The 17,411-nt window shown below is 36.3% G+C and overlaps 1 protein-coding gene across 1 annotated transcript; it reads right to left on the reverse strand.

Annotated features, from left to right (window-relative positions):
- Positions 1 to 5,697: 5,697 nt before the first annotated feature.
- Positions 5,698 to 7,868, reverse strand: LOC132551957 (uncharacterized). Its single transcript, XM_060216100.1, has 2 exons — positions 7,652 to 7,868; positions 5,698 to 7,010 (listed from the first exon to the last, which is right to left on the reverse strand). The coding sequence occupies exons 1-2, from the start codon at positions 7,866 to 7,868 to the stop codon at positions 5,698 to 5,700; spliced, it is 1,530 nt and encodes a 509-aa protein (XP_060072083.1).
- Between the last annotated feature and the right edge of the window lie 9,543 nt (positions 7,869 to 17,411).

Consider the following 17,411-nt stretch of genomic DNA (forward strand, 5'->3'; position numbering starts at 1 on the left):
AAATATCAATTTGCATGAGTCATCGCTAACAATGACGTCGCAGAAAAGCCCTCCAGAACAGCCAATCAAGGTTAGCTATACAGACAGACTTGACCCGATTACTTTGGCACGTTATAGAGAGAAAATTAAACTAGTAGACCATTTAGATCCGTATGAAGTGAAGAAAAGCGACTGGCGTTCAGATCCTGATGGTCTTCCAGATGTGACGTACCCAGACATCGTTAATTACTTGGTCCACACTCAGAGTGCCTACACATTGCAGGATTTGAAAGCTTACAAGTCCCTGGAATCCTACAACCAGTTTGTTTGCGGTTGGGTGAAGGATGTCGGCCACATTTCATCGTTCGTTACGAAGAACATTCTGATGTCTGCAAAGGTGTGTAGTACTACTTACTGTACTGTCCTGATCATAACTTATGCTTGATTTGATCGATTAATGGGGGCTTATAACGTCATTGTTCCGGTTATGACCGAGCCTAGAAATAATCAAAACTAAACCCCCCCTACTGTAGGCTGCCCGTTTATAAATACGATCTTCAAACGACAATGTTTACACTGTCCTAGTAAAATGACCCACGTAAAGCGTAGGCATGAGTAACTTGAGTTAACTGAACTTGACCAGATGTATAACATACTCTGTGTTATAACCGTAGATTATGCCAGAAGTTATAAATAAAAAATTGAGAAAAAATATTGTGATATTAAGACTAGAATTCAGATGAAGTATAATGTTATAACAAAAAGTAGGCTTGATTGAATAGAATCTAGTGTTAAAGTATTTTCAATAAAGAAATTTTGGTGGGCCTAGTATGAAAGGGTGCTAAATTATATAGGCCTATATAAAAAAAGCATTATCATAATATTTTAAACTTAATGAGTTTATCTATTTAATTTTGTCCTCATACAAGTATGTAATGGACTGTGAGAAATACTGCAAATCTTTCATTTAATTAATTTTGTTTAATTACTTATTTATTATCTATCTATTTTTATTTTTTTTTTGGAGGGAGTTCTAGAGCAAGTCTTTCTTCTTATATCCCTGCCATAATTTTACCCATGGCCGTCATGTCGTGAAATCAAATTGATCCTCTTTTATTTCCTTTTTACTTTTAATTCACATGGGGCGGCGGCAGCATTCATATCTCAGACATTTTCTGTATTTTATTCTTGATGTATGAATTATCTGCCCTGAATATGAGGTAGCAGTGTGCTAGCTTAATTGAAAAATCAATATCCTGTTTTCATTTCAATATATCCTTTATATGAGTTTAATGTATTTGTTTTAGGTACGCCACTCCCAGAGGATGAATGAAGCGCCACTTCAACCATGGGTCATAGCCAATTCCGATGGAACAATTCTTGCTGCACACTGTACATGCATGGCTGGCTTGGGGGAAACCTGCACCCATGTTGGAGCATTGCTGTTCTGGATAGAGGCTGCAGTGAAGATCCGCAATTCTAAGACAGTGACACAGTCCCCTGCTTACTGGCTGCTTCCATCAGGGATACAAAAGGTTACATACGATGAAGTCAGAGATATCGATTTCACCTCAGCCTCTACAAAAAAGTGCAGACTAGACGAGAGTATCACAACTCCACCAACTCCAACAACTCCAACCCTGAGGGCAGCTCGTAGGAATGATGTACCAACCCCTTCCAAAGATGAAGTGAATGGCTTCCTGCGGAGGTTACATGAGAGCCAGTCAAAGTCTGTATTGTTGTCTCTGATGCCAGGCTATGCTGAACACTTCAAACCTGCCTCACTGAGTGTACATCTTCCCAAAGTGCTCTCAGAGTTGTACAATGAGGAGTATGTTGGAATGACTGAAGATGAACTTCACAACCAGTGTGACATCATCTTCGATGACATCATAGTAACAGCATCCCAGGCAGCAGCTGTGGAGGAGAGAACTCGCAGTCAGGCAAGCAGTAAAGATTGGTTTCGGTTCAGGAGTGGGAGAATCACTGCGTCCCGTCTTCATGCTGTTTGCCATACCAATCCAGAGAAGCCATCGCTAAGTGTCATCAAGTCAGTTTGCTATCCAGAAAGTTTAAAATTTAGAAGCAAGGCCACAGACTGGGGATGTCAACATGAAAAATCAGCCATTGATGCATACATCAAGAAAACAACAGCAGACCATCAAGACATGCATCACAGCAAGTGCGGACTTACAATTGATACCCGGTCCCCTTTCCTTGGAGCAACACCAGACCTCCTAGTTTCATGTGCCTGTTGTGGAAATGGATGTGTGGAGGTCAAGTGCCCATACAGCTGCAAAGGGAAGGACTTGTCTAATCTCAACAAGGACTTTTGCCTGGAGAAGATTGGAGATGATCTACGACTAAAGAGGAATCACCCATACTATTCCCAGGTTCAAGCTCAGATTTTCATTTGCGAGAAGGACTTTTGTGATTTTGTTGTATGGACACATAAAGCCATCCACATAGAGAGAATTCAGCCAGACTTGGACTTTTGGGAGGAAGCAAGGGGGAAAGCAGAGAAGTTTTTTAAAAGTGCTGTTCTTCCAGAGTTACTGTGTAAGCATTACTCTAAACCTGTACTTTCAACACAACTTCAGAAAGTTGAAACTGCCAACACATTGACACCAACACCGACAGTGGATGCAAATGGTGATGATGAGACAATCTGCATTTGCAGAAAACCCTATGATGACACAGAGGATAGAGTTATTGGCTGTGACAACCAGAACTGTTCCTATAAATGGCTTCACTTTAAATGTGTGAACTTAAAGCGTGCCCCAAGGAAGAATGCAGAATGGTTCTGTCCAGAATGCAGGAAGCTACCAGTCTTCAGCAGGAAAAAATAGTTCAGTGTCACATAACATATTGGATGCAGACTTCAGGATTCCACTAACTGTTTATAACTTAAACTGTGATTTAAAGTGTTACCACTTCGAACTTTACACAGAAGTTAATTTGCTTTGTTCTTTAAAATTCTAAATTTATTTACATAAAATGAATATTACCATCGATCACTAAGTGTAAATTTATTGTACATGTAAATATTAATCAATGTTAATGTTAATGTTACTTTGTTAATTCATGATACAGACTACTTTGTTTGATACTTGTATTTTGTACAGATATTTTTCATTACTTTTGCTTGAATTTATCCATTAATTGAAACTGATGAATTGTTAAAATTTAACACGTAATATATCTCTGACTACATATATCCTCTTCACATTAACTACATGTTATGTATGTTAAAGTATCAGGTATAATGCACTTGCTGTTCTTCCCAAGTCTTTCAAAAAGTCCCAGTTATTATTTGCACTATGTAGAAAATAGCTAGTAGAAAACTTGTAAATTTTATAAATTTTGTATATATATATATATATATATATTGTTTCATGGACATACTTAAACATGATGTTTTCAACAATGTTTCTTTTTCTTCTCAACCAAGGAAAAGCCGAGTTTTTCACAGCCAAAGTTTTTAAGTATTAAAATTGATGAAAGAGGAAAAGCGGGTACTGTATTGAAGATCTAAAGATTCCATATGTGATGATGATTGATGATGATGATGATTGCATTGACATATGTGATGATGATGATGATTGCAATGTTATATGTGATGATGATGATGATGATGATGATGATGATGATGATGATGATGATGATGATGATGAAATTTTATAGAAAGTTTTTTTAATTGCTAAATTTGTATTTAACTTCTTAAACTAGATTGCATATGTAATGATGATGATGATTGAGATGATGATTGTGATGATGATGATGATGATGATGATGATGATGATGATTATGAAATTTTATAGAAATTGTTGGCAAGTTTTTTTAATTGCTTTATTTGTATTAAACTTGTTAAAGTAGATTCCATATGTGATGATGATGATGATGATTGCAATGCCACATGTAATGATGATTGTGATGATGATGATGATGAAATTTTATAGAAATTGTTGGCAAGTTTTTTTAATTGCTAAATTTGTATTAAACTTTTCAGACTAGATGGAACGTAATATTTAATTGTGATTGTACATATGTATGGACTCTCCTTTTGAAATTAAATTGTTTGTATTTAAAGTTAAATTATTTGTGTCTGTCATTGTTTTCTCCAGTAGTATATTGTCATATTGTCATTGGTGTGATATGACAAAATGACAATACCTGATATACAATGTTTAGAAATACAAGCAGTTGTTTCCAATTATCAAGAGTTTCCAGGTGTATGTTTACATAATATACCTGGTAGACAAATTTATTTAGTTTGACTTAAGACCTAAGTCATTTTAATAGTCCCCTACTGGTGAAACCAGGGGGGACAATAGTGTTTATCTCTGTCAGTCTGTTTGTCTATATGTTGGTTTCCAGATGATAACTTGAGAACGGATTGATGGATTTGAATGAAACTTCATACAATGGTAGCTTATGAGGTGATGAATTATTTGATATGGTTTTGGGAAGAAAGGTCAACTATAAAGGTCACTGATACTAAAAACAGAAATTGTCGTATTGAAGTTGTGCAGATAAATACTGTAATTTATGGCAGGGGACATGTGTTGCATGCAACACTTACTGTAAGCTTGTTTTAATAAAAACAATTCAAAGCCATAATAAATACTTGAAAATTAATTTATTGAAAATATATTAATATTTCCTCATGATTAACACTGGGATCATATACATTACATGGCAGTAATATTGAGTACAAAGGACAGGTCTGCAGAAACAGAAACTACAAGTACCATCTATGTACATTTCGTGCTACGATTAATACAGTCAAACCTGCTTTAGAGGACACCTGTCTATAAAGGACAGTCTCAGGAACCCCAACAAGTTTTACTATATAATATACCTCTATATAGAGGACACTCTCTATAAAGGAGACTTAGAAATTCCCCCAAACACTATTTTCTATGTAAAATAACCTCTATTTAGAGGACAACAACATTTGAATATTCTGTGTACATGTAACTGTATCTAAATATATATATATCACTACAAGTGTTAGTTATATCATTTATAAGCACATTTTATAGTTTTCAAAGAAACAAGTAAACTCATAGATATGATAAAAATGAATGGTTTAAGTGTCATTGTTTACATATACACAAGAGAATTATCTAGTGTCAATGATTTGGAAGGGATGCTGTTGCTTTAAGTGTCTACAGACACAAATCATACACACTCATGTTCAAGAAAGGCTGATATTCAACTTTTTGTTTTGATTGGTTATCATGTAGAAAAATACACAAAGTGGTTATCTTAATAACTAAACAAAGATGAGATTAAAATAAAATGTCATATAAAATATATCAGGTTGTAGTAAGATTTCTCTTATACTTTAATACTTAATTAGGGACAGACAGGACTTATTTCTGAGAAAAACCTCTGTCTCCAAGTTTTGTATGGGTATATAAAGGACACCTGTCTATAAGGGATACTTGTCATTTCCCCTCAGTGTCCTTTATACACAGTTTGACTGTACTTATAATCAGCATCATCATTTGAACACAATATGGTTGCAAACAAATATTTAAATATAGAGTTATAAAATATTAATAATATATAATATTCTTAATATGGATTAATTATGATCCAGACAATGCTAAATCATTCAGAAAAAAATGCCATATTCACTAATTTCAAGATTTCACATTCTTTTGACAAATACACTACTTTAAGTGTAAAATGTATGAAGTGTTTTCATTGTCAATCAAAATTCACAATAGAACCACACAAGTTGGTCAAACTACAGCAAACAGTAACAATTTTGTCTACAGCTGGAACATCTCCTGTGCGCGCAATCAAATAGTCTACAGGTAAAGTATCTGAAAGAATTGTAAACTTGTTCCTAACCAGTCCAATCACGCGTTCCACATGAATGCGGACATGTGCAATGTTTCTTGTGGATTCTACCTCAAGTGCTGACAACTGGCTCTTTCCTTTAGTAAAACTTGGTATTTTAACCTCCGCACACATTACACCGACACTTTCCTGAATGTCGAAACCACGGTCAGCAAGTACGATATCTCCTGGAAGAAGTTTCTTTAAAAAGCCACTGTTTTCCACAATATACTTGTCACTACTGCGTCCTCCCCAAGCATTTGACAGATAGGTTATACATCCTTGAGGGGCTATTCCAATTAATATTTTTACAGTATTATGGTGTTTATACGAAGACCATGTCTTTGCTCTTGCAAGAAGATTTGAAGGCCGCTCAATAAAGATTTCAAAACAATCAATGATAACAGCGACTTTCAAGCCAAAATGCTTCCTGAATTCCATGGGCATTGAAAGTCTCAGTTCCTCTCTCTCTGGCCAGTAAACAAACTCTCGCAGTCTAATGTATAAAACGTCCAATACAGTTAGGAATGTCCTTGATGCGGTGGGCTGTGAGATATTGAAGATATATCCAAGAAACTGAAGGGAGAGTGTAAGTCGCAGTTTCATCAGAGTCATAATAAATCTCTGAAACTTTGAGAATGTCACACGGCCGCTATCTGGAATGTAATCTTTCACAAAGTCAAACACAGTCATCAAAGTTAAAAATCCTGGAAGCCCTGTGAAGCAGTTTACCTTCTTGTCATTGTCTCTGAATGCATCCTCACTGAATATCTGCCCTTCCAGGATATGTTGCCTTAATGTAAGGTTTTCTGTTGTCCGCTCCTGACACTCTGCATTTAACTTCTTCAACAATTCTTCCTTTTCCTGACTTCTAACCTCCATTAGGTCTTTCGCTGATTCTGCAGGGAAGAGAGGTCCTAATTTGAAGAAGTGAACAGGTTTGTCATCTTTCTGAAGCCAATCACACACCTGTGGCTGACTGTCTTGGACACTACATGTGGATAAATCCATTAAAGCTCTGGCAGCTAAATGCTGTTTCCGCTTGTCATCACGTTGGTTTGCCCGTTGGAAACGCTCACTCTGGCTGCTTGGAGTTGTTGGAGATGTCAACTTCCTATTCAACTTCAATGAGGGGACCCAGTCAGGATTTGCTTTATCAAAAATCTTTGATGGTTTACCTGCAAAAAAAAAAGAAAAATCTTAAAAAAAGGAATGGGATTAAAAATAATGAACTGGTTACAGAACTAAATACTTTTTTTTTCATCACACTATTTATAGTGAGACAGGCCTGATAGTGTATGTATGTTACATGTACTTGAAGTTGACCTGGTTTTTATATATGATAAAAGAGATAATATAAGGACATGTTATGATCAAAGTATATTATCACGGACTTATAAATATAGATATAAGTCCGTGGTATTATTGATATCTTTAAAAGAATGCATCTACTACATACGTTGTAGTTATACAAGATCGTACGTAACTACTAGTCGGTACTAGGCCTAGAGCCTAAATAAAGATATAAGATTATTTCCGGTACAGGACTCGTATGTTGTTCGAAAGCACCACTAGGAATAAATCACTTCGAGTGAAGTAAAACACGTCATATAAATATTGGATAAAACAATAAGTTCAGATTTACAGGTATTTGCACCAAATGCCATGTTACAAAACTATCGCATGCTGTACTGTACTGTACGGTGTCTCATTATAAATGTGATTCGCATTATTAGTGCACGTTTCCAAAACTCGTGTGACTTTAAATATTTTATGTAGCTAAGTAGTAAATGAAATCAATTGATGTCAGTTTATCTACCTTCTAAAAAATGATCCGAGCACACTTTAGAATGGGTTGATGGCACGAAGTCCTTTCTGCCTATGGCCGCGATCCATTTTGTTCTTCTCTCTCTGCTGAGTTCTTCTGTCCATTTGTCCTCGTGGAGTCTTACAGTAGGGAATCCATAAAAACCACGCTTTGTTCCCCTGTCGTTCGCCCGATTCGTACAGCCGTACACTACGCAGGTGTGAACCATCGTCTGTTTGTTTACCAATATATTCAAATGTGCTTCGCTCGAATGACTGATTATTATCGCTTGACCCACAATATGGCGGAGGTCGCAAGATGCCCGGATGTGTGACGTCATGGGAATTCTATCTATTCTTTAGTTTCGTATTTTGACTGCGGTTTGACGATTTACAGAATCGGGCAGGATCGGACAGAATTGGGCAGAATCGGACTAGAATAGTGCCGTTTTAATGATTTTTGTGAATTTCTTTTGCATTGATATCATCATATGTTACACATTGTGAAAGGTTTTTAAGGAAAAATGAAGACGCATTACATAAAACACTCATTTCTGATTTGGTCGCGCAAGACCGAAAGACGATTTACAGGATCGGGCAGAATCGCGGTAGAATGGGTCCTACTTAAACCAGCCCGCAGACGAGGAATCTTAAGCCCCGCCCACTTCCCGTGGTGTTAATATGAAGAACCATAGACATATAATATATGGAAGAACTTAGCACTGCTGTCGCCGGGATGAAAAAATACCTGTGCTGTATGAATAACTGCATAAATATATATAAAATAAATGTTAAATAAATCAACTTGAAATACAATTATATTAAATAATTGTTAATATCAAATGAATATTGACCAGATAATTGGCTTACAAAAATATACCATGACTCATCATGGCGGGCGGCGCTGCTAACACGCTGTTACGAGAGGAAAATCGTATCGCGTATAACTTTCTTAATCAGCGAGAAATCACTTCGAAATTTTACAGATGGGATTAATTAAGTAAAAATAACCATTATAAAACTTTATTTCTTAACTATCGTATCCACAACGCCTGCGGGCGTCTAAGTATACTTGCGGGCGTCTGCGGGCTGGTTTATGCGGTTAGACGATTTACAGAATCGGGCAGGATCGGGCAGAATCGGACTAGAATAGTGCCGTTTAAATGATTTTCGTGAATTTCTTTTGCATTGATGTCATCATATGTTACACATTATGAAAGTTTTTTAGGGAAAAATGAAGACGTATTACATAAAACACTCATTTCTGGTTTGGTCGCGCAAGACCGAAAGACGATTTGCAGGATCGGGCAGAAACGGGCGGTTTATATGTAGAATTTGGACATTAAATTGTTTTTAGTGTAATTATTGTGGTGTTAAATGATATCAGTTAAAACATCATAATTTCATATCGATCAACAACGGCCAAAAAAAGTATTATGTTCTTTTCACATAACGTAATGTGCCGCACTGGACCGAAAGACGATTTGCAGGATCGGGCAGAATCGGGCGGTTTATATGTAGAATTTGGACATTGGTTGATTTGTAAATTCATAGGTTAATTATAAAATATATCATAGAAAATTGATAATACCTTTTTGTGCTGTGTTAACAATTTTGGAAATCCCCCGCACCCCCACTATAGTAAAGAATAGTGACTATACACTTGGTAATAATGTTGTCGGCAGCATGTGAAATAAGTCGGGGATGTTTCCCTTTCAGTTTTATTATTAAGTGATATAATGTAGAAAGCCATCTGCTACGGTGATAATGTCCTGATAATGCTGCTAATTAAGTAACATTATCAGGGATATCTCACCGCATTGCCCAGGTCTCGGGATCGTGGACCCTGCTTTCATGGAGACCTTTTTGGGGGGGGTGGGGGTGTTTTTTTTTTTTTTTTTTTTTTTATTTTGTATTTATGTCTACCTGTACCCAAACAACACTCTACAAATATCATGATAATACTTCGCTAGTCCTTTGTCATTGAAGTGGACAAGGTCTGTCGTATACATCGCTGGATACGGAATGTTCATTTTTACTACACTGTCCTTGAAAATCTTGAATAGTTTCTTGTTCACTGACGACTGCTGGCGTTTGAAATGTTGCATGGATAAGCCACCCCTGAATTTACCCCGCGCTACAATTTCCTGAATTAGAACTGTCTTCACGCCTGACGCTTCAATAACATCTACTAAAAGCGAGTTGGCGCCATGATAAGAAGGTAGTCTGGTGGCTTGGTTTGAATTATCAACTAACAGCACTTATAAACAAACAAAACTTACAAACAGAACATCAATTTTGCTTTAATCCTTGTCGTTGTGGCAAGATCGTCTTAATATATAACATCACTTTACCTCATTAGACGTCACAAAATTGGACTGTTCGTCCCACGCGCACACCCGCCGATATGACACTTTTTCAGGTTTTTCACACCCACCGCCATGACACTTTTTCAAGTTTTTGAAGATAAAAAGTTTGCGATTCGTAGGCAAGGTACATTTGGTGCTCATGGTTTATGAATAATATATTTTTAATACTGTACTGATCATGATGTTGACTTTGTTATAACTTGTATTTTTTGTCTTTTAGTTTTATTTGATTAAGGTTGATTGTGCTGATTTCTCAAGGTTTGTTAATATGTATCAAAGTTCCTTGGAATGAAAATATTCCTTCAAACAAAACGCGTATAAAAAAACAAAATATTCATGTTTATAATTATCAATTAACTAGAACGAAATATTTCCATAACATATTTATGGTGACATTGTCTAATGCATTGGAGATCAGAAATAGTAGTAGCTATAGTATAGTGAAAGACAATATATTATAGTTTTAGTCGGATTTGCAAAGGCGATGCTTATATGTTTAACAAGTTTTCATTATTAAAACCAGAATGTTCTCTCCAACCGTTTTCATTTCTCTTTGCTATTGAGAGTTTTCGTTCTGTTAATTAACAAATCATAAAATGCTTTAGAGCCTTCAGTTTTTAAGCAATGTTAACTTGTCTTGCTAGCAAAAAGAGAGTAAAGTTATAAACACTGTTCTGTTATACATTATAATTCAGAAAATCAATCTAAATATATCTGTTTAAAGAAAAATCTTATTACAGTCACAAAATATTACATAAACTGCATTTTTCTGGAACCCCCTCCCCCTAGAAAATTTCTAAACATTCAAATACTTGATCATAATCAATTTCTAACAGTTTTCGAAAGAACTTCCACATCTTGCAGAATTAATATAGTTAAAAAGACGAAAAAGTTTTTCGCCAAATCGGGACCTTTCGACTGCTTCCACGTAAAAGACGGTGTCTAACGGAAAGTGACCAAAGTTCACCAAGGTTAACCCGGAAATCAGGTACATCGGAGAACAAACATGCTCTCATCTTGAATTTTCAAATTGTAATTTTTCAACGAGGTGTTTGTTATGTTTTTCAAACCATTACAGTATATATTTTTTACCAGAGTTTGACTTTCAAGACTTTGCGGCAAAAATGTAGTCATAGTTTTACTGTTTGACAGCACTGAAAATACATCGTATTTGGTTTCCATGAAAGGTCTTCTGACCTGAAAGTAAGGGTATACCACCCTGGAATCCAAGGCGTAGCATGCCACACCCACAATTTTCTACGAAGTTGATATTTATCCATATTAGCAGGTCGTTATTTTTCAGAATCTGATATACCCAAGTCAGTAGTATAGCATGCAAGTAAGTGAATCGATCTTTTAAGTCAAATATAATCATATTAAAGATACTTTATCCCCTTGAAAGATCGACACTTTTACTTAAAATATACCAAGATAATGTTTTCCTGCATTGTATTTCTTTTATTTTTTATTCGTTCTTGTTTCAGTTATCCACTATGTTCATCCTGCCTGGAACCATCATGACCATGGATGATCATTCGTATTCTTTGGTAATTAAAAAAAACTCACAATGGAAACAAACTTGTAATAGTATTACATCACTGTGACAAGTGAGCTGGCTGGTACCATTTATTTATTTATTATTTATTAGAAATTCTACATGGGTAGCCTGAATGTGTGTATTTTATGTTTTTGTAACATATATATAATGATATGGAGGAATTCCAGCCTCATTACAATGGTATGTTAATTATATTCAAATTATATTAAACACTCTATGATGTGTACATTCTATGTCATAAGGAAAGGGCGTTAATAATACTCACATTACTTCTGTCCAACCCTTTCGTCTTTTGACTATGAACTATTTAAACTGGAAAGAGGAAAGGTCCAGTGGGAAAAACTAAAATATCAGAGAATTTCTTAACCGCATTTTTTAAAATTCATAGCAATCTTATACAATCCATGTATTGAATGAATAAAAACGCATAAACATCCTTATAAATTTGCATATAACTGACAACAGATGTTGACATCCTGGGGTTATACAAAGAGCCTATAGAACTTACTCACATCAAATATTTGTTTACTTTTGCAAACAGAAGAGAAATTTTGAATTTCTGCCCGCTTCCTCCACAGTCACATTGATGCTGATTCAGCTAGCTGGCAAACTGAGCCAATCAGATGCTTCCTGCTTTCCCCGATGACAGCTATTTTCCCCATGGCCCTCCACAAAGACTGACAGGCAAATCCTCTACAGCAAACCTGCGCAGGAAAGGACCATACCCTCATCCCTTCTGTTGATAATCGCCTACCAGCCCCTGATATCTTGCCATCTACCTCTTCCACGCGTTCTTCCTACCACACTTTCAGTTCTACAATGATGACCTGTGCGGTTGTCGACGACTACAGTACTATATCTTGTCTCCGGATTGTTGTGATAATATCCTATGGGAATTTTATTCTGCCATTCATATCTGCCTTCATGTTTGAGTCTCCCACTGTTGCCATGATCCCTGTTCCTTCGACTCTTGCCTTTTCACTCCCACCTGCTCGAATAAACTTTACAAACTTAGGCCCTTTTGTCACCTTTGGTGGATTCTTACGATGCACTACCCGTGTAATGCAAGTTGAGAAAGCACTTTGTCGTGGCGCCAAATGTATTGTCTATCCTTCAGAGCCACTCGGTAACATGATAAGACATGTTCTAAATTCGCCACTCTCTGGCACAAGGCACCCTTCGGATCTTCACTGAGACCCCATGTACAAAGGTTTGTTGGGCTTGGCTGCACATCCTACAGAGATCTCAGAAGAAATCAGATATGTTGCTCCATGAGAGAGTCCTCTCTCGAACTCCCTGCCAGTTCAGCCAACTTCCCTGGGCTTTTTTCATAAATCCTGCCTTTACCTATGTTTATACTTTATGTCCTGCTTCTCTTCCATTTCCATCACTTCTTTCTGCATCAATTCTGTTCCGTTCCTGCATTACTTTGAGAAGTTTATCAATTACGTGATATTTGCGGAATCAAAATATGTTTTTGATATCTATATTTAACAAAAAGTATCATTAACTTTCATGACACCAAAGAGATAATTCTCTGAAGCTGGGGACAGAGAGGGCTTAACAACAATGGAAAGTTCTCTCAAGCAGAAGGCAAGGATAAGCTTGACGCCAAAGGGAATCTTCTCTCAAGCTGAAGAGGTGGGCATAACCCCATAGGGAACTTTCTCTCAAGCTGAAGAGGTGGGCATAACCCCATAGGGAACTTTCTCTCAAGCTGAAGAGGTGGGCATAACCCCATAGGGAACTTTCTCTCAAGCTGAAGAGGTGGGCATAACCCCATAGGGAACTTTCTCTCAAGCTAAACACAAGGGTAAGCAATAACACCAGAACATTCCCCCAAGCTGAAGAGGAAATGGGCATGGGACCCAATAAACGTTCTTTTAAGGTGGAGGCAAGGACAGCTATCAACACAAAGGAAACATTCACCCAAACTGACGACAAGGGTGGGCATAACACCAGAGTAACGTTCTCTCAAGCTGACGACACGTTGTGACAATGCTGATATAATGAACAGAAAAAGTGAAGGATCACAAATATATGTGATTTTTTTCTGCCATTGAAATAAATCAAGCTTGACACCCCTTGACCACTTTTTTATCACCAATGTATGTAACATGACTTTTTGTCATGATTTGTCCGCGCAACCTACAGTAAACATATGACATTACGTCATGTAATACAGGGTTAAAACAAGCTGTCAGTTGCGGTTTTATTGAAAGTCTGTGTGAACTTAACAACAAATAAATAAACAATTTTTGTGTTTCTTCTTAATGTCCTGTCATTTTGCATCCTGTTTTGAACATTTGAGACGTCACATGACCGCTACAGCGACGGCCATAGCAGTCGGGATGCTGCAAGCAGGACAATCACAACAAACAGGGGTCGCAGCGTATCATTTCTCGATTATTGAATTCCAGATGACCGGAACCGTCACCGTGAGACCGCGATCGACAGTGGCAGCCTATTCTTTCTGACGTGAGTATCCAGGTTTTGCTTTTTGTTTTCTTATTGTTTGACTTCACTCCAAAAGTTTTTTCCTTTTGATGAAAAATTTATTTATTTTCCAAAACTAATCACTATTTTTTCCCAATATATCATACAGTTATTAGGTTATTAATAATTTCTTAGGAAAAGGGAAATTTTTAAAAAATGTCCCTTGGTTTGCAGACTTTTCGGGAACGGTTTCTTTACATCATCACCGAGTGCATTAGTTTAAATGAAAGATTCATAAGGTCTTGTATCAAATTGACTTTCGGTCACTTAAGAACGATGAACTAGTCCATTAATTATCCTTCTTTCAACTGTAGGAGACAGTGGTTGCAGTGGTGGTTCACCGCGAACGAGCGAGAAACTTGTGTATCCAGCACCTCTTCGATATGGAATGTATGAAGTCCTGGCCATTTCTGGTCGTCTAGGACGGTATCGATGGTGATGGCGGTAACGATACCAGCTATTATCAGATAGAAATGGTGGCCGACCCAAACACTACCATAGCTAAAAAAAAAACGAGAGAAGAAACAGAAGCCTGACAAACACGGCAGAAGGGTAAACAAAACTTGATAGAATTGGAAAACTAATACGGATAACCTCCCTTTGATTCTAATGTTTGTTCAGAGCATGTTTATAAATATTTTTTCTTACGATTTTTCCTGACTTAGATATTAAAGACTAGCATACAAAACAAAATACCAAAAATGAGGTATGGTGTATGCTTTTACTTCCGCGGTAGAAAAAAGTGGGTTTTTTATGATTTTTTTTTCGTTTTTGTCGCGGTTTGGTCGAATGAATGTGTGTATATACTATATCTTACTGCACTTATTTGTAACTGATTTAGATAACTAAAATGTTGCTAACAGACCAGTCCTTTTACAGGTATAACTAGACGGTATATTACACCCACAATGTAAACATATTTATGGTAGAACGTTATATTGGGTTAATCAAACTTGATACGGAGGTTGTCGTCAATGAAGCTTTATATGCTTCCTGATCACACCGGCTTATTCTCCTCACTCATTCACTCCTCAGTTATCTCTGCGTTAATCACCGTTTGTTTATATTCTCCATCGCTTCACCGATTTTAAAATACGGCTTATGAGTGTGTGTAGGGGGTGTTGTTGTTTGTTTTTTTTTCCTATTCTACTATTTTAAAACGTGACCAGCCATTTTTTCAAAGCTTTTGACACAGGCCATGATTGTGTTAAGATCTCTTCGTCAGAATTTTCTACTACTTCCGTGTTATTTATAACAACATCAGTATCACCGCTTTATAATATACTGGCAGCGTGAAAACATCAAAAACTGGAATGTTTGCTGGAAAAGAACAATGAATCGGACTTTAGTCGGATTACAGGTGAGAATTATCACATCGCTGTGGATACGTTCTTCATAAACGCTGCTACACTTCCCCAGACTGACGATACGGCTACACCCCTCACCCTTCCACCAGTGACGCCTACCAAACGTTCTCACTCCAAAAAGTACAAAAAGAAAATGAAAATGGCTTCTTACGATGTAGACGTTTTGTAATGCGTTTCGTTGCTTAATTAACTGAAGTATGATATCAATGCAACTTTTTAATGTTAGAAACAGGAAAAATTGTAAACCTTCTGTACCACATATCAAATGCAGATCTATCAATAATTAGAAAGTGCATTATAGATAATGTAAAATTAATGTAAATTTGAATTAATGTTATGACATTCTATATCATTTTATAATAACTATGCTGTAGATAATGTATCATTCTATAATTACTGTGTTGTAGATAATGTATCATTCTATAATTACTGTGCTGTAGATAATGTATCAATCTATAATTACTGTGCTGTAGATAATGTATAATTATATTATAACTGTGCTGTAGATAATGTATCATTCTATAATTACTGTGCTATAGATAATGCATAATCATATAGTAACTGCGTTGTAGATATAGTTATCTATAATTACTATGCTGTAAATTCTACAATTATCATCTTTTTTTTTAATTCAAAAAGATATGTATCAATTCAACGATTATCCTGAAGAAGTATACGTACGGATTATACTACACGTACACATTCAGTATTACTAGTTAACCTCGACCAAGTGCCAGGCGAGCTTATACCGTGGTGAGGCGTCCATCGTCCGTCCGTCCGACGTCAACTTTTCTATTTAAACAACTTTTTCTTAGTAACCAAAAGGCCTAGAACCATCATATTTAACTGGACGATTACAAGATGATGAAGCACAGAAACGCCTGCAGAAAGAAATGACATTGAACCATATTGAAGGTCAAAGAGGACACATTTGTTTAAAATGTTCAAACAATCTCTTCTGACTTACCAACATGCCTAGAATTAGTATGGTATTCGGCTGTAAGCTATTGGCATAGATGTCAAAAATGTGAAATGATGATGTGTTTGTGAAAAGCTTTGAATGCAATGTGAGCGATAAAAGACCAGTGGACCTCTTGTTGTTACAATAAAAATATTCATTTTAATGTTATATCACTCAGGGAAATTAAACGATAATGTTGGTTGAAGATAAAGAAAGGATATTGGAATTATGTCTACGGTATATAGGAAAAAAAATTAACGAGTTGTAGGTTGTATTATCGGTCACACATTATACAAGTTATAACTTACACAAGAACACTAACACTATGACTGTGTAACTTAGGAACATATTTAAGCTTTCCAGTACATTGGTTATTGTATTGTTAGCTACTTTGAAACACGGTAGGTAGTTATAACATCTAAAATGCTCATCTGATACTCAAATAATTAGGAAAAGGCAATACAATTTTAATATCTTATTGTACATTCCAGAACATGAAAAGAGGTCCACGTTATTGAAAGTTAATGATGTTGGCGAAATAAAGAGTGATTACAATAAAACAATAAATAGTGTATTCTCGAGCTGATGTCGCTTCATTTTTTCTACACCTTTCTGGGATGGGAGAGATAGTTCATTTAAAATACAACAGTGTGGATTTTACATCAAATCTAGAACTACAGAAATAGTTTAGTTTATTTACGTTTACACCAATGGGAAAACGCAACACTTCAGCTGTCAGTCCAACGTCTATCAATGATTGACAGGGCTACTTTCTCTAACAGACATTCTCGTGTGGCTATTCAATTGACAATGGTAACGCCCATATAACGATGTCCGAGCACGGAAAGTTAATGGTTAGTTAGAGCATTTGTTAGCCTTTGACCAGGAAAAGACGTGCAAGTCTTGACAGTCAATCGCTAACATTAAATATCATTGTTACATGTTCTCTGGTCAGTGTGGCTCTGGTTTAAACATTAACATAACCTTAGTAATTATACTCTCATTTTGTTCTAGCAGACATT

Source organism: Ylistrum balloti, unplaced genomic scaffold (genome assembly GCF_031769215.1).
Source record: "Ylistrum balloti isolate Yb309-2 unplaced genomic scaffold, AGI_CSIRO_Ybal_v1 Utg370228, whole genome shotgun sequence".
In the NCBI taxonomy this organism is placed as follows: Eukaryota; Metazoa; Mollusca; class Bivalvia; order Pectinida; family Pectinidae; genus Ylistrum; species Ylistrum balloti.